Here is a 19,984-nt window from a genome sequence, read left to right as displayed (position 1 = left end):
CTCAAACCCTACCACTGAGTCCATTAGCTTGTTTTTTGAAATTTATCCTCCAGAAATGATGATTCTCACACAAAATTGTGTCTGCTTGAGTTACATCTGCCCAAGAAACTTGAAAGCTAAGAAATAAAACTCACTAGTCCACAAAAATGATGCATTTCGTCAACACGTGTGCTGGCTACTAATGTTGTATTTTAATGGAGAGGGTAATTAATTTAGTGATGCTAGTCTATAACCTCATTCTCTGTATCCTTAGTGCTGTGACTGTTAGAGTATGCTCAACACCAGAGGGGTGTTCTTTTAAAAAAAAAGAAAACATTCAAGAAAGATTCAAAGTCATGTGTTTTTCAAAAGAATGATGGAGTTTTAAACCATTGCTTGTTCTAGAGCTGATCCAGAATGAGCAAGTCTCCAGGGACGGTTTACTCCCGACGGCATGAATGCGTGATTAAGCTAAACGTATTCCATAAATGCCTTGATGACATTAAACTAAATTTTTTAAAGAACAGATGGAGAAAGTTAATAAATATTTCATTCTATAATATAAAACTCACTTCTATATTCACAAATTCAGGGATCCTCAGCTTCACAGATATCAATAAGTCTGATGGATTTCTTGCTGCATTCTCATTCTTCTGCCCTGGTGTCTCTTATGGGATCATCATTTCTGCATGCTTGGATTGTTTTATGGGATCAGTGAAAGGCAAGTGACTGTAAATCTTGACCTCTTCTGCTCCTGGATTATATACTTTTATTCTTTGTGACCATAAGTGTTCATCTCTACACTGAATAGATAATTAAATGACAAAAATTATTCAAAGGGAATTTATAGTGAGAAATTATCGCTTGAAGAACTGATGGGGCACAGGCATAACCAAGGAGATATTGCAAAAAAAGCCCAGCTTAGAATGGCCAAATAAAACCCCGAAATAGCTGTGTATTTGTAAATGTCATGAAACATCTATTCACTGGGGAAAAAAAACCCACAATTTTTACCTGTGTACACAAAGTCTACTCAAACAAAATTTCTATTAAGGGAAGACAGTGTGAATTTTGCTTGAGAACTGTAGACCAAGCCTGTTATTCATCCGAAAGGACTAATCTTTACACGTGGGATTACAGTTTCTCACCCTATGTATGCCACAAAGCTTGTAAATGAATAATTAGAACTTACTCCAAAAGGAAAGAAATGCCGGGCTTGAGTAATATTTTAGGAAAAGCATTAACAAAATTTTTTATACTGCCAACCATCTTCACTGCTTTCTAGAAGAGATTTACATTACATTATTAATTAACTATACTGAGTCAATAGTAAGGCACACAGCTTGGGAGAGCTACGTTTAGCACAAACTATGACATTCACGAGAAAAATGCAGACGACTTCAGCAAACAAGGGCCCAGCAAACTACTTCAAAGCATCAAGATCCAGCTCGAAAAACAAGATCAAATCGTCGTCGTTTTGTAAACCTCCACATACCCAGGGTAAATTACGTCACCTGCCGTACCGCGATAGTTTGGTATAAAAGCAGCACGCACCCCTCCCAGCGGGACCGTGTAGTTTGCCGGACAACGCCCACCCGAGCTACTGCAAGAATTTAAAGGTATCTCAATAGTATATAATTTGTCTTTTGGGGGCTGACTCTTGTGCTATGGCTACAGAATACAAGGTCCCGTGGTCTACCATAACGAACAAAAATGAATAGTGCTGCTGTTCCCACTCCCTTTCCCCCAGCTCTGACCAGCTTTTAGGTTTTGGGCTGAGCATCCCCACAATGCTGCGTCCAGGGAAAATATTTAATGCAGAGTAATGTGCTGTAAAGAAATACCAATTAATTCAGGTTACGTTTCATGCCACAGAAATCGGTTTATTCAATTATTGAAAGTTAGGTTAGGTCCAGGTACATTTGTATCTTCAGAATCAGGGCTTTTAACAAAAAAAAAAAAAAATGTTTCTCATGTTTCCCGACATCCCATTAAAATGGTGGTCCTTTGACGTCAATTAGAGCCAGCTTAAAAAAAAAAATCATACTTAATTGCTTTACAGAAATAGACATTATACCGTATGCCGTCGCAGCCAGATTCGATTACCTTTTACAAGAAACAAGGATGCTGGGAACGCCATAAAAGTCCAGCTCTGCTGAATGTGGATGCGGGGCTCTGCTGACGGCCGGCGGAGCTGCTTTTCACAGCGCAGGCTCTTCCTTGGGCCGCAGAGAAAACTGATGCAAAACCCATAGACACATCTAAATTTCTCCAAAGCGTAGAAATGCTGAAACTGGACGTTCAGCTGGGGCTGGTTTTGGACGGACAGTGGTTGGATGCTCAGTGCTCCATCCCTGCCTCCATGTAAGCGTGAGTGTAATCATGCACCTATGCTGACCATTATAGCTACAACAACCATCTAGTCCTCAAACTTGTGTACGGTTCGTTACAAAGAGCATCACCAATTTTCTCAAAGGCTTTCTCCAAATTTGTCTTACTCCAGGGACTTCATAATGTCTCTGCCGACCAGGTAGAAGAGGAGTCCGGAAAGTAAAACCAGGGGCACCCCCGCTGCGGCGAACATGAACGACCACCCGTAATACACATGCACGGGCACATCGTCCATGCACTTCTCGCTCCTCTCCAGAAGGATGTACTTCTGAAAATCAGCCGCAAACTCCTTCCACACCACGAAGAGAAATATGAGCAGGAGAAATAATCCTCCTGGAAAGAGAGGCAAAGAGGAGTTATTCTCACAACCAGCATACGGAACACGGAAATAAAACTGAGAAAAGATCGCAGCAGGTTTCCATTTATTCTTGCAGATCCTTTGCATCAAAGATGAGTGTTGCGGCATTATTATTCATTAGCTGCTCTGCAGGTCCCCGTGACAGCCAAGCCCGCCCGCCCTGGGAGCCCCACACCGCCACGACCAGCTCCCGCCCAGGCACAGGCACACCGACTCCGGCTGCCGAGGGCTCCGTTACAGCGAGAGACGGCCACGGAGGAGCCGTCATGAACACAGCTGATGTTCACAGCAGGGATCCGCATGACGCTAACGCTGCGCTCCTGCCTTAAAGGTGGGTTGTTTCCCCTTTTTTATTCCCAATTTGTCTGTGATGAGTGAGAAGGCAAGTCTAAGACTTACTTTTTCCATGTTTTTCTACCCTTCCAAGTAGGGTCAGATCCAATTCCCGCCAGAAATGCAAAGGCACGGGATCAGTCCTGCTGATGGCAAGCGTCATCCGGCATTGAACCTGCTACGCCCAGCCCCAGCGCAGGCAGAGCCCCCGCAGACACCTTCACGTCTTGTGTTACCCTTCCTTAAACTGAGCTTGGCAAGCGAGTATTAAACCACACGGCAAGGAGTATAGATGATCCTATTTGGCAGAGAACTAACATGTAATAAGGTGGAAAAGGTGTGTAGCCATGAGATATTAATCTCAGATGGGCTACTGAGTAACAGAATAATAAACAGCTTATACCATGAGGCTAGAAGGTCTTTTTATTGGCAAGTGAGACCTCCTCTGCCCTCCCCTGGAGCCAGCCGGGAGAAGGGCCAAGGCCACACTCAAGCCTGAGCAGCGAGTGCGAGGTCGGCATCTCGCTTGGAGAGGGTCTGCGCTCCTCGGAGCCTCCCAAGCCTCGCGGGTGCCCGTGACCCACGCGGCAGCTCTCCCGTGAGACCTCGCGGTCTCCTGTTTCCAGACGCATACCCATGGGAGGCCAGCACCTGGCGGAAGAGCTCGGTCACGTCTGAAAAGCACGTGGCAAACAGGCACCTCCCGGACCTGGCGCAGCCCCGGGTGGGCTCGGGGGCTTCGGTGCCTTAATAGGAACTGCCTTTCCCCATGATTCAAAGCGATGGCGGTCGGAGGCTGCAGGTCTTGCTCCCGCACCGCCCCCCCCACCGTATGAAGCAGCTGACAAAAACTAGAGCGGCCCCAATATTATTTACTGTGTCACATTAAAGAATATATATAGTGCATTTTACAGTCAACATTTATTAAAACTAAATAGTGACAGTGCGCTGACAGGTCTGAAAGCACTTCAGTAATATCTGATCTCGCCACATCACAGCTAGAAGCTTGCTATTTTTAAATGGTGCCATATAACATATAGATATACGCACATGCACACACATATATGAAAGAAATACATCACAGATTATAATATTTTTATAGTAGAAGTGAACAGTTTGGAATTAATTTAGTTGACACGTTACCACACAGTTCTGCGGATGTGTTGTGGCTTCTGCTAGATTTAATTTCTCCCCCTGCAATTTTTAAATCAAAGGTAGCTTGTACAAAATTTAATTATTCTTCCTGGCAGCTCATACACTACAAGACCCAACTCCCATGCTAAGCAAAGGAAGCGGGTGAAGCTTGACATTGATATATCTGCTTAGCGATGGTGGTTCCTGAAACCTCGGCCAGAGACAACACGTCAGTGTTTAACTGTGTTTCTGCTTCTAATGGGCAGAAGCACATCTGCGGCTACAAACCTCCGCTTCGCCTCTTGTAGCCAACAGTGAGGCTTATGTGAAAGTATAGAGGGTTTGAAGTCCTCGCTCCGCGGTATATAGACGTTGAAGCCACTCATCCTAAGTTGCCATGCCTGGTAAACTGCCCTCTATACCCTAAGGCTGCAAACTGAATCGTAACGATCAAAAATCTGTGCAACCGTGGGAATGTACTTTACATCACCACACGCTGCCACTGCGAGCCGTTCCGCCGCACATGGAGAAGCCCTCGCCGTTTGCTGGAGAGGCAGGCTAGGAGTTAAACAGCAGCTGGTGTAGCATTTGCATGTTCATTGAGATTTTGATACCACTTGAAATTAAGTGCACAAATAAATATTTTACACTTAATATGATAGTTGTATGCTTAAAATACCAATTATTCTACTATAAGAAAACGATTGCATGTTTAAATAGTCACATGTCCTTTACAAAATACAATATATTGATAAGAAGGCAATTAAGTCTTTATTACTGATGTAATTTAAAATTAAATTAATTAGACAGCAACTGAACCTTGAAAAGTGCTCTTTTAAAGATCAATTTCTATTTCATTAGCTTATAATACCTGCCGTTAGAGACACAAATAAAAGCGTAGCCCCAGCGGGACAGAGGACGCGGGTACGGTAGCGTACTTTTGCATTCTCCCACTTTTCTTTAACTAACTGGGGGTTTTGCTTTGAATTGTCCCAGGATAATTTAGATGGCTTAAAACTCATTTATTGAAGAAATCAGGTTAAAACCTACCGGTTCTTACCAAGGAGGGTGCGGGGAAGCCCCACGAGTGGGTGGCACCATCCCCAAGCTCGCCAGGAGCTAAGGATGGGGAAACAGCCCCTCCCCTCGCCCCAGGAGAAGCGCCAAGTCTCAGTATGGAAGGATTTATTATTAAACAGGTACTGGAGGTGATGGCATCTAAATTTAGATGGCATCTAAATTAAGAACGTTTTCACACTCTGGGAAAATGACAAGAAAATGTAAAGTGAGCAGCCTTCTTCCCTGGAATAATTAGGGCTGAGTGGTGAGGAGTCCCGGGGATTTACACCATCTCCTCAGCGAGGAAGGAAAATCAGAAGGGCAGGCGCAGCCCAAGGAGGAGGGTGGAGGCGCAGAAAGGGCAGCTCACTGAAAAGCGGTCAGCAAAAAAATGCTTACTTGGAACAATCACAAGTATTCATGAAACTGCCTAAAATTTGTCACGCTTTTAGCTGTTGGTAGAATTTGCATGAGAGTATCAGGATGTTTCACTCCCATATTACCAAAGTAAGCACTTGGCAGTTTTGTTTTAAAATTCTGTTTTATTTGGGATTGTTCACCTTTTGAACAGGTCTCACTTTACCACCGCCTTTTTGGGGCTTTTACTCTCAGCCGCAGCGCAAACGTGTCCTCGTTTCCTGCCAGTCCCAAATGGCTTTTTATGTACAGAGACAGGTTTCTTCCCGCCTCGGACAGCAAAATGAAAAACTGGAAAAAAATCAAGTATTCTGCTCAAGAAATGAGCCCGGCGCTGGCGCGCGCGCCTGAGGCACAGGCCACCTGTTGGGTTTGGGTACGTGTAAGTGAAGACCTCATCAAACCAGACCATCCCCACGCTCCTCTCGGCGTCCCTGATCCCTCAGCAGCCACTGGAAAATCAGCCAAGTGAGCGCCTCCTTCCTCTCCCTTTCCCGCTTTGCCTTGGTTCATACGGAAAAGAAATTAACTGCGAAACTCCATCTCGTAGCTGAGGAGGTCACTGGCGTCTTCTGGGGAGGGGCTAATTGCAAGAAAATTGGAGCAGGGTATCGAATCGTTCTCCTTCGTACACAGCTGAGCGCAGGACCACGGCCCCCCGCGCTCCATCTCCCCCTCCCAGGGGAGCTGCGCCTTCGCTGTCAGTGAATTGGAGTCCGGCCCTTTGTTTCTCTCACTTTATATCCTTGTGACACCTTTACAGCTGCTGGTTGTAGGGACAGGTGAGTGAACCCAATCTTTAACTCTTATGCTGTGGAAGCTACTGAACTTTCGTGTGATCTGCTAATTACGAGAAAAATGAACTTTGACTCATTCGCCTTTCTCACGAGTTGCCTCTTAAGGATGTTAATAACGAGGAAATGGAGGGGTGATCTTCAGCTGTCCTTCCATAGCTGTGAGTCTTTGCTGCACGTGGGGAGCCTGAGTGTGCCAAAATGAAGGCGCTTCATTTGGGAAGAGGAATCTGAGCACAAAATTTAGCACTTTTAGTCATCAGATTGGCAAAGCGGCCTGTTTTTTAATGCGGCCAGCTCACTCTGAAGGACAGGTTGGTCTGAACACGCACCGTGCCCCTCTGACGTGGCTCTGAAAGTGCGGGAGAGGCTTTGCGCTGCCTTTGCCCGCGGGACCGGCGCACGGCCACAGCGATGCTGCGGCTGCGGAGGGCGCGAGCACGCCGTGCGTGCCTCACAAGCGGGGACGCTGGAGGAACAGCACCGCGACCACAGCGGCTGGAATAAGTGCGGGCTGTACGTGGTTCATCACGTATTTGGGCTTTCCAGCGTAAGGAAGCTGATAAAAAGCTCCTCTGTTGGTTCCTTAACTTTGCGTGGGACACGCATCCTTAGTGCTTGCTTTGACAGCTCACCATAGACTCACGCTTTGCTTCTGTCCCCTCCAGAGCAGCGTCCCCACCCTTGAACAAACCACCAGGTAGAGCTCAGGTGATTTTTTCACTTAAGCCTACAGCTATGCAGCTACTTGGATGCATTGGAGCAGCGCTGCACGCTCAGTAATCGCCCTCGGTCTGGATGAAGAGGGTGCTCGCTTCTAAGCTTGGACGCTAAAATGCCCAAAGGAAATGAAAACCAAGGAGCACAAGCAAAGTTGTCTCAGCAAGTCAAACAGTTTCCAGAAGCTGCAGTGCAGTGGTCGCCCAGCCCTCTCGGTGACACTGTAGTGATAAGTCATCATATTGTCATCTGGCTATTGAAACGAGGGGGTGACCAGTCACCAGGCAGTATCCGCCTCCCCCGTGCAAGCGCTGCAGCTAAGTCTGAGATTCGAAGGAAAGCAACACGCCAGCTATTTGCTCATGTAATTCCGGTGCTTTTGGGAGCAGGCTGGCAAGGATAACTGCTCAGCTGGGGCGGTAGGTGTGCAAATACAAGCAGCCGCAAACGTCAGGTGGGCTCCGGCTGTATTTCCCGAGTTGCCGAGCAAAGGAAATCAAGGGGACAGCCCTGGTCCTTTGAAAGGGCTCTCCCACCCACCGAGCACTACATTGGTTACGGTAGCTGGCAGACAGTCAGATCTGTCCTCTTGAAAGTACAGTAAATAAAAGGCATCTCCGAGAGGAAACCCAAAGGGATCTAACTGAGTGATAACAATCTTCACCCTTAGGCACTGAATTCCCCCCCCGGCGACAGAGGGGCACACATAACTCCTCAAGATCGCGTCAGGCTGGTTACCCATAAATGCACCACAGGGTGCATTTGCACCAGTTATATCTTTAGAGCCTTTTGGTTGCATCATTTTGCAATGATTAACCACGGCTGTGATTTCACGACCTCAGCGTGGGCTGCTACCAAAAGGGGCAGAGGGACTTTATGGCCAGAATAAAGTTGCGTATAAAGGATGCCCTGAGAGGCCGGGGCATGTCGACGCAGTGGTGCCCCATCTCGCCATCCGACTGCCAGACCACATTCCCACTCTACAAATTGCCGGCATTTTCACACTTCCTCAAGGAGAGATCATTTCTGCAAGAGAGGTTAATTAACACTGACCCGCAGTCCATGATTAGAAGACAAGACACGCTTTCTCCTGTGTCGCCTCTCCACATCCCGCTACCCGAAGGGAAGGGACGGCTAGGGAGTTGAAGCTGTATTAAATCTATTGTTCCTACTGCTTAGTGTGATTATGCAAAATATTTTAGAAGGGATAGCGAGAAAATAACCACGGAGGGATGCAGCCTGAATCCATCAGGAAGCCAGTGTCAAGCAGGCTCCAGAGGTCTGAGTTCAGGATACCCCTCCTCTCCCCCCACTCCCCCCAAAAAAAGAGCAGCTGAAACTCTAAGCAAACTTTGCTGAAAATGTTGAAATGAAATGAGAGACTACTGCATTCTCCTACCTACCATTTAGATTGAAAATATAGCGGGAAGCCTCTTCCAGCTGAACTCGTTCCTCCTAATGACAGTTAATAACAATGATTGCTGTTCAGATTGAAACTGCATTAATACAAACTTCAATTTAAACAGCAGCATCTTTGTCTAATGCCAAGAGGTTTATGTGCTGCATAATCAGCTCTTCTAAAAAGTGTCATATTCTATGCCCCAGCCGTTTAATCAAGAAGTAGTAAAATAAAGTGCAAAAACAATGAAAAAAAAAGTAATACAGTGATTCAATATTACTCAACATCCTTTTCTGTGGGATATTTCACCTATCTGGCCAGGGTCAGAAGGTGACCAATCTCGGTGTTCCAATTTGGGTTGGAAGTTGAGTGTTTTGAAAGGGTAGGGCTTTAACTGAGGTATCCAGACTGTCACGTCTAAGAGGATTCAAATATTTGTCCCCAGTGTCACAAAAAGAGATGACTTCAACGCACACACACGTCAAGTGGCCAACACTACTGAGTAGAAGACATTGGTACCTAACGGAGATCTGACAGCAAGATGTCTTGCATTCCTAAATCAAATCCGTGTGTGTAAAACCACACGAAATTTGCCTTCAGAAAAATTAAGCCCAGCCAAGCATTTATTAAAATATATAAGGGAGAGCTAAGCAGATGCCCACAGGCTTGCTGCCCACACTTCAACAACTGAAGACCTGGAGGCAAATGGAAAATTGGACAAAACGCAAAGCGAATTAGCAGAGGCAGGTAGGGCCACCTTGATTTAGTGCCTTCCAGATTTTTTTAGACAAATAGATAGATGTCATCTAGCTTCATTTTAACAAGCAGCTCAGCTGGTGTCACATAGTTAATTATTAGTACATCTGGAGGAGATAGAAGTTAGGAAAGGAACTATGAAATGGATCAGGAGCTAAATAATGGGGAAAAGAGTAACAGGTAATGGTGGTAGGGCGTGGCGAGACTGGACGGAGTTTAGTGGAGCTCCTCCAGGGTCGGTGCTGGGACGTCTTCTGTTAAATCTTTTCATTGAGTTTTTTGGCCCCCAAAACCTTGAGCACACCCAAAGCCCAAACTGGGAGCAAAGACACCAGCTCATGTTTGAGTCACACCATGTATGAGGCAGCAGGACCTGGAGCAGGATCCATAATGAAACACTGTTTTTTCAGAGAAAGGCCCGACTTCATTACAAAGTTCTTCACTTGGCACAGCTCAGCTGAGCTCCAGCCTTCAGCTGCTTGAGTCACAAAAAAAGCTTTTTATTGAGTTTGAGTCACTGTTATAAATCAAGTAATTCTACTAGTTAAGCCAGTTATTCCTTCTCAAATACAAAAAAGGGAAAAGCCCAAGTGATAATTCAGTGGAATCATTTGTAATGGCAGTGGGAATAATGAATAAATGCCTATTTTTAATTCATTTTCCTGCTGTGCCACCGCTTTATCTTTTCAGGTTTTATTAAGCCAGCCCTCCCATTTTGAATCGCCGGGTATGCCTTTCATCACTCCGTGGCTTTCCAGCTCTGCCAGATGTTAGCAGCAGAGACAGGAGAGGCCCAAACGCAAAGACTGACTTCGGGGAACAGAGCGTGGCTGATTGCTGCCCAGGGCTAACGCTGCTACGGACTTTACTAAAATAAAAGGCTCTGCTCGTATGCATTGCGCAGAGAGAGAAAACATAAAAGTATTTTTCCCAAACCCCAGCCTCCCTAGGACTAAGGACTATCTTTCTAAAGCTTGACTGAACAAAGGTTTATTTCCAGTGGGGGAAGAGGGAAACCATTTACTCGGAGCGGTGCAGCTCCCAGCAGAGCCCCCGGCTCCCTCCAGCAGCCCCCAGCCGCCTCCCCTCTCCCTGCACACGCGAAGCGGAGCAGGGCCGCGGCATTCCCGCCCCGGCCGTATCCCGTTACCACAGCTCAGCAGCTTACCCGAGGCGAGGAGGAATCCACCGCCGACTTTGTAGGCCCGGGGGCTGACGAAGGGCACACCACACACCAGCAGCAGCCCTCCCACCAGCCCGGCAGCGACGGCCAGCATGATGAACGCCGTCCAGAAGCCTCTGTACACTGCACGGTCAAAAAGAGTGAAGTCAAGGGAAAGGAAAGGAAAAGCAGTTTTGAGAAGTCCATGCTTAACTCCTGCTTCAGCAACAGTAAAAACATTAACCTGTAATTCTGCAAAGGCAAGGCAGAGCTGGAGCTCCTGCCTTGCTAGCTCCCTGCTGCGGCATGGGCGCGATGCGCCTGGAACCGGTGCAAGCCCAGGTTGAATGTCACGCCCTAGCCATGGGATTGGAATGAGTACAAGGGGTTGGAACGGTTTGCCAGGGAAGCACACCACAAAAGGGGGTGAGTAAGGGACACCGTGCTTAGCTGCGCATGTGGGGGACGCAGGAGCTTGGCAAGGAAGGAAAGAAAATAGCAAAATTTGGAGAGATGGTGTCAGACCATATTTTTGTTCCATTTTAATTAACATGGAAGGTGCCAGGTTCCTGGTTTAAAATAAAGGTGGTTTTTGTTAGCAGGACTGCAGGGAAAATGGGAGCTCATGATTTCTCCCATTAATGGCCTTGCTTGTCTCTAAGTAAGAGACCAGGGCACGAGAACAGCTGCCTCTTCATCCACTGAGGTTCGGGGCGGGGGTGACTTTATGCAACCACATGAGCCAGAGCCGAGCAAGCTTGTGTCCATCACATCCCACGGGATGGGACGTAGCCCACTGATTTCAGTCTCCCAGTAGCCAACTCTCTTCCAGTCACTGCCGTAAACCTTGGCCAAAGGTGGTGGGGTCTTCAGGCAGGACCCTCCGATACCCTGCTCCCCGTTCCCGTGATGTAACGCATCCCCTCGGGCCCCTGCATCTCGCTCTGCCTGTTGTTTTTCAGAAGCGCTAGTTAGAGAGATTTAAGCTGAGCACAAGCAAGTGGGTAATGCTGAAATGATTCACACTTGAAAGAAAAATGATACAGAGAAGATGCGTTTTACTCATTTGAAACCATTTTGTCAGGAGAGCCACTTAGGGAGAGATAAGTATCTTGAACTCTCCAAAACCACAGAATTCATTTTCATGTTTAACCTCCCGTCACCCGGTTCTCTCAGGGAGCCTAAGAGGATGAAGATAAGGGAGAATTACGTCTGGAGCAGGTAATAGCTGGAGGACCCCTCTTCTTGGCCGGCCTCCTGTTTTGTCATCGTTTGCAGATGAGGATGGCCTCGTTTGAAATAAAATGAGCGTTAACGACAGGAGCGGAGCGTCAGCTCTCTGCAGATGTCCCAGTGCTTTGCAGTGGGGTTGGTGCAGCAGAGGAGCCCAGTGCTCCCGCTGCCCTAAATGTGGGTGCTGAGACATCCCCCTCTCCCTGGGGTTCATAGCGGGGTGGGTGCCAGGGGGCAGAGCCCCGCAGCCCCGCGGGTGCAGCCCCTGAGCAGAGCCCCCCCCACCAGCACCTTCCCGGGACCCGTCCCAACGGGCATTTCTGGGAGGCAGCTGAAGAGGGTTTCACAGCAAGGGCTGACAGGCAGGGACAGATGCCTCCAGGGCCCTTTATTTAGTACGGAAAAAATAGTGCGTTTATCAGCGAGATCATTCAGAAACTAGACGTCATGCCTGCCTCTCCTAAACTGAAAAAATCCCACCGCTTAACCCGCATGTTTGCTGCACACAGCCAGCGACGGGCTCCTCCTTCTACCATCGACGGGTCCCTCGTATCCATTTTACGCTGCGGCGCGTTCCCCGGGGCAGGAATCCTGCACAGCACAGCAAAAGGAACTAGCTGCTCTCCCTCACATGCTCCAACTGAAAAACGTTTCTTTTTTTTTTTAATTAATTCCTCATAAAAAAAAATAATCTAAAAATAAAAAAAGGTACTGCTAAAGGCTAAGGAAAAGGTCAAGATGTTTGTTTGTGCAGTATGCCTGCCCCAGATCCCCGGAGGCAACGCAGAGTGATGCACACTATTTAAAGAAATCAATTCATTTCAAAAAAGATCATTGAATTAATTCTAGCTGCTGCCACCAATTTAGCAAATTAAAATTCCTAACAGCAGCTGATTCATTAAAGAACGCTGAAAATACAGAGAAACATAAATAAAAAGGGAACCAGTTGAAAGGAGAGCTCTCCAACTGTGTCATATTCCGTGTATGAAAAATAAGCCATTCACTTACGTGGGTCTTCTAACAATCTGGTCTTTAACTGATTTTCCAGTGCTTGTTTATTTTGTCTTGCAACAAATCAGCACTACAGCTCTCCAAGAAGCCCGGCTCTGGAAACGAGTCAGCGCCGGACTGCCACAAGCCTGCAGCCCAGGAGCAATTATTTGTGGTGCTTGCCCACAGGGTCTGGATTTGGCCATGGAGCAGAAGCCCTTTGCCTCCAGCTCCTTCCAGCAAGCGAGAAGGTGGGAGAAGGGAAAGGGTGGACGTAGCACCCTCCCTTGCTCACCGGAGTAGGCGCCGAGAGCCCAGCGGGAGGGTGCGTGGCTCATGGCCGGGCATGGCTGGCTCTGGAGGAGACAAGACGTGGGAGGACATTGCCATGGGCTCATGGCTTGGGGCAGTAAACAAAGCAAGGCCATTTTGTAAAGGAGCTTTCCAAAAGTCTTGGTCATGCTTGGCCACATGCATTGGCAATGGGAAAACTACAACAGTGACACACCCCATAAATCTCCGCCCGGTCGCTTGGGAAAAGAGCTGCTGGGTGAGCAGGAAAGAAACCCACCTGCCGTCGTGTCGTAGGAAGGGTGGGGGAAAGGTCCGAGAGCAATGGGCATGGGAAAGAGGTAGCCATGCATGCAGAACTTGGGGTGCGCTTGGCTGGCTGGAAAAGAACAACAACAAAACAGTTTGCTTTCAGTTTCTGCAAGATCACGGTTACAGCATTCAGAGGGCGATGCCCTGGTCTGCAAAACCTACAAACCCTCACTGAAGGGAGAAGGCTGGGGAGTAAAGGAGGATGGTAAATCCTGGTTAGAAAGAGAAAAGAAAAACAAGACTGGTGAGAGATGGGAGAGATAACGGAATCTGAGCCTGCTACCCGTAGCTCTTCCCATCTTCATAGCCTGAGTCTGAGGTGGACATAAATCATGAAAGATGGAGCAACTCGAATTACTGTAAATATTCCCATTGCTATTTTCCTCCAGAAAGCGTGTCAGACCGCCTGAAATTATTTGGGTACCGGAACAAGCTACCTTACAAGACCTCCAGTTTGCGAGAAGGTAAAGCACAATTAGAATGGAAGTGCTCCATCAATATTAATACCACCGAGGCTTATCATGATTAACGGTAATAGAATGAATGTTAAATGAATTAATTAATGGTTGGCCACTTATTTAAATATGTTCCCCAGCTCAAAGGAACACTTTATAATAGGTGGACATTAGTTCATGCTAAATTGACTATGGAATACCTATTGAATTAATTATTACATCCATGAGAGCAGCAAATTAATTTGCCATGATCAATCCTATTATAATAAATACCTAAAGAAGTAACACAAATTTGCCAGTTATCAGAAAGAGTCACTTTACTTCAGGTAACATTATGTTATATATGTATTTCCATATAATGTAATTAGATAGCAAACTCCCTCTCTCAAATCTGCCCTTTTTTATAACAAAAATTTCTCTGTGAGAAATCTCACATTGTTCATTTGAACAGCGGCAGTAACTGTTCCTGCAAGATTTTACAGGAAACACAGGTCTGGGACTGGGGGACAGCAAAGTCCTCGGCAATTTCAATCACTGCAGCGTAAATTTATTGTGGGAAACCTGCATTATTTGCAGCCAAATGCCGTACGAGGCGATCACGCCGCTCCACAGGCACGTCAGCGCCTTTGAGCAGACCAAAGCACCAGCGAGCGCAGGTTTTTGCGGTGTTTAAAACCTTTGCAGAACTTTTTAAAAATCTCTTTCTTTCATCCCAAATAATCGTCTAGGCTTGTGGCATCCCAGGGAAAGGCTGCCCGCTCGTTCCCCACTGTGCGCTAACGCAGGCGAGCTGCTGCGGGCTCGGCCGCCAGCAGGGCTGGGGCCAGGCGCGCTGTGGGGTGCTCTCACTCCTCTGCTCTTTCTGGTGGGAGCACCTGGTTTATTGGGCCAAGACCCCACGCTTCACTGCACGTGGGCCACCAGTCAGCACCAACTGGTGTCACAGAACAGGTTTCACCTTCTCCTTCCATTTTTTTTTTTGAGGAGTGAATGTGCTTGCAGGAAAAAAAAAAAAAAATTGCATCCATCCATTTATTCACACGTGTGATTTCAGTGACCTTAAAAAGCAAAACAGGCAAGACCTTAAAATACAGGTCTTGTGTGCTTAAAAGCATAAACACATGTGGTTACGGCTCTCCATAACCCACCACTGCCCACTGCTAGAGGGCCCAGGGAGGCCACATGTGTGCGCCTCCAGCTTCCCCATGCTGAAGTCAGTGGGAGGTGGGAACACTCTGATGGCTGAAAATGGAAGAGCAGTGCAAGGGCCAGGAAAGGCATGGGCTCCAATTTAGCAGACCTTAGCTGAACACAAACATCAAGAGATACGGGGGGAGGGTTGTCCGTGCTGGTAGAAGCCACCACTCGGTAAGACTTTGTAGGTGATACATTAAATGGCATCAAAAGGTTCTTCCATTTCTGTGAACAACCCTCTGAGAGCAAAATCCAAGTCAATAAAAGAGCACAGAAAGGGTGAGTCAAGTTCGCTTTTGATAGAGATGATGAGAATAAAAAAAATAACCAACACAATAAAACAAAGGCAACTGTCTCCTCCTCCCTGGGAGCCCTTGTTGTGCTTGTTTGCAATTCAAACCGTGAGCGAACGCTGTGAGTGTGGTGCGGTGGCATCGTACTCACTGTACCAGAAGGTCCAGATGGTCTCCGGGTGGCCCTCGCCAAAGAACCAGCACCGCCAGAAGAAGCCCTCGTGATGGAAAGTGAGGATCTCCTTCCTGACCTCCGTCAGCATTTCAGCCTGCGGAGGAACGAAAGCCCAAGCTGATGTGGGAATAATCATGGTGGAAAGGGTGTATTTTTTGCTTAGACAGTTGTTGCTTTCATTTTTTCTTGGGGTTTTCATTTGTTGTTGTTTTGGAGGGTTTGGGGAACACAGAGGCAGCTGCTGCCCTTGACTTTCTGCCGTATCAGAGCTACAAAATGTTCCGATAACAAATCAAAACAGTTTCTCCTTTCTCTCAAATCTTTAAACCACTGGTTGCCAGAGCTGGACGGGTATGCCAGGCAGCAGGGCATTCTGGGTGTATTCGACTTCTTAAATACTTCCCTTAAGTAAATTTTACTGCTGTTGTAACCAGCTGGAAGCAGGTTGATTACCAGGTAAGCAATTTTAGGGGTGATGCAGTGCCACAGTTCAGATGTCCTTGCTACCTCTGCAGGATCTGTGTAAGGTCTGGCTTAACCCCAGAAGACAGCCCAGCCCTAACCTCCCCACTGAGCCTCTTCCAATCACCAGCCCAAAGGCTTTCTTCTTTCTCTCCCGCTGAGCCCAGAAAAAGTTATGCTAAATCTATTGCCCACAGCAGTCTTCTCATACACCAGGGATGCTGACAATTTCTCCTCTTTTGGCAAGTCTGCTTCAACCCCCAGACCAGACCTGCAGCACAAGGTTTAGGTCTTTTCGGAAGGAAGGATATTGCAAAGGTGAGTCATGGATGATTTATCAAAAAACTTATTAAAACTATAGCCAAAATCAGTTTTGCCTTTCTCAGACACACAGTTTGGTAAAGCAGACATGTCTGTTATAAAATTACATTTTGTGGAGGACAGAGAAACACCATGCAGGATTGGGCCCTGTGGACTGGAGAAAGGAGATGGGTCTCAGCGGGGAGGTGCTGGAAGGTACTTCCCTTGCCTCAAGGTTTTTGTGCATGAAGTTACGGCTGCTTCCAGGGCTCTGACCTGATTCTCCTTTTACTTTCAGGGTAAAATACTAACTAGGGCAGTGGTAACATGCAGCCCTCAAACTTCACAAGCTGGATGGCTGCTGACTTAGTGCATCTACGGCACATCTAATCGCCGTTTGGCAGATACTCGAGACCGTCCTTATCTGTAAGGGACAGGATTTGCCAGTTTAAGAAAGGGCAGAGAAGGTAAAAACACAGCCTGCTGTATACAGCTGGTAACTGAAATAGAAATAATAGAAACAGTGTCTGAAATAGAAATAAAATAGCTCAGAGGAAAGGGTAAGAGCGGATCTTATTTCTGCCTGGCACTTCTGAAGCCGCTCTGCCTTAGCGACAGGCACCCTGACACTCGGCCAAGAGCGTGTCTGAAACATTTGAGATGCTTATTCAGGTCGTACAGCGCAACGTCTCTAGTCCCTCCGCTTTAAAAGGGAACAACACAAACAAAAATCCGAAACAATTAACATTGTCATTTCCCAAGTGCACAGAAACCGAGCGGCACTTCTCCGTCCGTGACTCTCTGCCATCTCCAGGGCTTTACTGTGCTGCTTGAAACAGTAAAGACAGTGCTTTCTGCCAGGCGGTTCTGCTACCGTAATTTTTGTTTTCAATAGGGAAAGTCATTTGGAAACTTGACTCAAGCGAACAGTGTCCTACATTTGATTATGGGATTCTGAAATGAAAGAAAATATTTCTTGCTGGCATCATGATGCTTACCCGGTGTGACTCACCGCACCAGGGGAAAAAAAATCAAACCTAATTAGATTGAACTTTGAAGTAACAAAAAGTCTGCACACAACCAGGATCTTCCTGTCATTTTGTAATTGAAACCACACATTGATCAGCGCAAAAACATTTTTGAAGAGTGGGCGGCTCAGGGAGCTGATCTGGTTGTTATTTCATTGAAGAGTTTGACAATAGCAAGTGCAGCTAAAATCAAACTTTTGAAAGGATCCATAAACAAGCGATACCAGCAGTTAGCACTAAAATATCAAATTGTCCTTTGCAAATTACATTTCCTGCTAACTAAACTCCTATATAAATCTTAGTTTTAAAATACAGAGGTCTGTGCTTGTTAGACGGCAGGAATTTTTGCCTACTCTGTTCTGCTTCTGATGTTCACTTGCGTTTTCTGCCTGTGCTCTCGTATCGCTTCAGCCGTAAACAATTGCCAAAACCTACACTTTAAAATACAAACTATTTTTAAGCGAAGAAACTACAGAGGGAGAAATCTTTTAATGGCAAATATCAGGAGATACCTTTTGTCTTTAGAGGCAAATGCTGCCAACAAGTAAAGTCTTATATTTTTGCCTTTTGTTCCCTAATGTTCGTATCTGCCAGGTTAGTGAGGTGCTGCCTTAATGTTCCCTAGATGCGCTTTACTTCACCCAAAATGCTAGACACAATGGGAATGCTGGTTTGGATTTTAAAGTCAGCTCAGGCTGACATTTTACATCGGCAGGTCACTTTCAATAGGCATAAGTATTATCATAGGTTTAAAACTTTAAAAATTTGAAATTTAAAATTATTTAAATAAATCAATTCTTCTGAAGCAAGACACGATTTCAGAGGTTACCTCCCCGCTCCGCAGGGTGTTATTCCCACGCTCGAAGACGCCGCAGGTCTCCGTAGCTAGAAGCCAGTAATCCGTCCCGAAAGCGATGAGAAAGAGCAAGACGCCGGTGCCGCCGAGGACCCCGGCTGCGAGGGCGGCTGCTCCAGCCTTCATGGGGCAGCAGGTAGGCAGCAGAAAAGGAGAAAAATGCCGAAGTTTCCAGGTTCACTGGAAGAGTGGGACGAGAGAAGTGCTATTTTTGGACGTGGATAATAATCTTCTCCTGGCTGGTGTGAGTTTCAGGGGGTGGTGGGAACAGAACTAATAAAAGCAGATGACCTGGCGTAACCAAACAGCTGTGGCATTAAGGAACATGACAAATAGCTATTGAGACAGAGCAGGAAGATTTCCAAATGAACACATGGCTGTTCATTTCAGAAGAGCGGTGCGGAGAGCCCTTAGCCTCGGCTGGTCAGGCAGCGTCGGTAGGTCGCGAGTGGTTGCGATGCAGAGCTGCCCGGGACACTGGAGAGCTTTTAAAACTCCATTTGTGCACGGGATTAGCAGAGAGGCTGCACACGGCTTGAGCAGATCTGAACTCGACGACCTTTACCATGCCTTTACCATGGAGCCTGCGCTTTCTGCAGCCTATTGCTGTGAGACACTTCTAGCGCAGTATAGAAGTGGCACTTCTGGAATAGGCGCCTCCTTCAGCTCCTGCTTCCTCTGAGCAAAACGCTAACGTAGCTCTCACACAAAGTAACCCCAGAGATCCAAGATCCACATTAAACTAGTGGTGATATCTTAAATATCTCCGTGCTCTCAGAAGAGACGCAACCAACGCATGCAAACACGTTTAAATCGGGCCGGCCCACATCTAGCTAGACAAGGAGCGTTAAAATGAGCTGTACGTACCAATATACCCAGTGTCTTGCTGTGCAGCTGTAGATGTTGACAGAAGAGCAGACTATATAGCATCCATACCCCTCCCACCGGTCGAGCCTGCTGTGGAAGAAGCGTCTCATGGGGATGAGGACATTCCTGCATGGAATTTCATTGCCATTTACTTCCTAATGTTTTTGTCTTCTGCTGGAGCATCTGCTGTAGATCACTGCCAGGAACGGGATGCCAGGCTAGGAAAATGATAATTTCTGTAGGGCAATAACTATATTCCTGTGACACGCCAGGAGGCTGGGGGAGGAAATTTAAATTACAGTGAAAATTCAAGTTCTGATTTTCTAACCTTAGTCTGCTGACATGACCTGTTCTAAAACGGGGGATAGATGAAGATGTTGACTTCCTAATCCTATGGGATTTTGTGTTGCCAAATTAATTTCCAAATCAATTTAATAGTTAAAGTTAACTGTGAACATATGGGTATCTCAGAGAAACTGCACACTGGTTAGGGAAACTGGAGAGGGCCGGGTAAAATTTTGACTACGCTTCTAGCCAACTGTTGAGGCATATGGACTGATGAATATGCTCGCTCTCCTTCTATGAGCACAATAGAGTTTAAATTATAATAATTTATTCTATCCTCTGCACTGTTCTTTCTTAAATATTGCAGGCTGGGATAGCTTTTAAATAATGCACCAGACCTCTCACCCTCACCGTCGCAGGGGCAGAGCTGCTGTTTGTGCAACCCGACCGCGAGCGCGTGAGGCATCCGAGAGGATCCAGGAGCGAGACGCCCGCCCAGAGGAGTCCCCGCACTGACACGCGGAGAGCGGAAGGTGGGCCAGGCTGCAGACTTGCCGACAGGCAAGGTCGAAGCTCAGCCGCAGTTCCACAGAACCATTAGTTAGAGCCAGAGCGGGGCTGCAAGGGGCAGGAGTGCAAGGAGGGCAGAAGATGCTGTCGCGCCTGGCGCGGCGGGGCTGGCAGTGGAGCAAGGCAACGGGGAGCTGCAGGACAGGGCCAGCGGGCTGTCTCAAAGGTTAG

At 47.0% G+C, this 19,984-nt stretch overlaps 1 protein-coding gene across 1 annotated transcript; it reads right to left on the bottom strand.

The window, feature by feature from the left end:
• Positions 1-1,830: 1,830 nt before the first annotated feature.
• Positions 1,831-19,313, bottom strand: LOC142063190 (transmembrane protein 182-like). Its single transcript, XM_075106616.1, has 6 exons — positions 18,959-19,313; positions 18,065-18,271; positions 15,422-15,539; positions 13,297-13,395; positions 10,509-10,646; positions 1,831-2,703 (listed from the first exon to the last, which is right to left on the bottom strand). The coding sequence occupies exons 2-6, from the start codon at positions 18,215-18,217 to the stop codon at positions 2,474-2,476; spliced, it is 738 nt and encodes a 245-aa protein (XP_074962717.1). The 5' UTR covers positions 18,218-18,271; positions 18,959-19,313; the 3' UTR covers positions 1,831-2,473.
• Between the last annotated feature and the right edge of the window lie 671 nt (positions 19,314-19,984).

Source organism: Phalacrocorax aristotelis, chromosome 11 (assembly GCF_949628215.1).
Source record: "Phalacrocorax aristotelis chromosome 11, bGulAri2.1, whole genome shotgun sequence".
NCBI lineage: Eukaryota > Metazoa > Chordata > Aves > Suliformes > Phalacrocoracidae > Phalacrocorax > Phalacrocorax aristotelis.
Note: the sequence above shows the minus strand (reverse complement) of the source record. Positions and strands in the feature narration are given on the sequence as shown.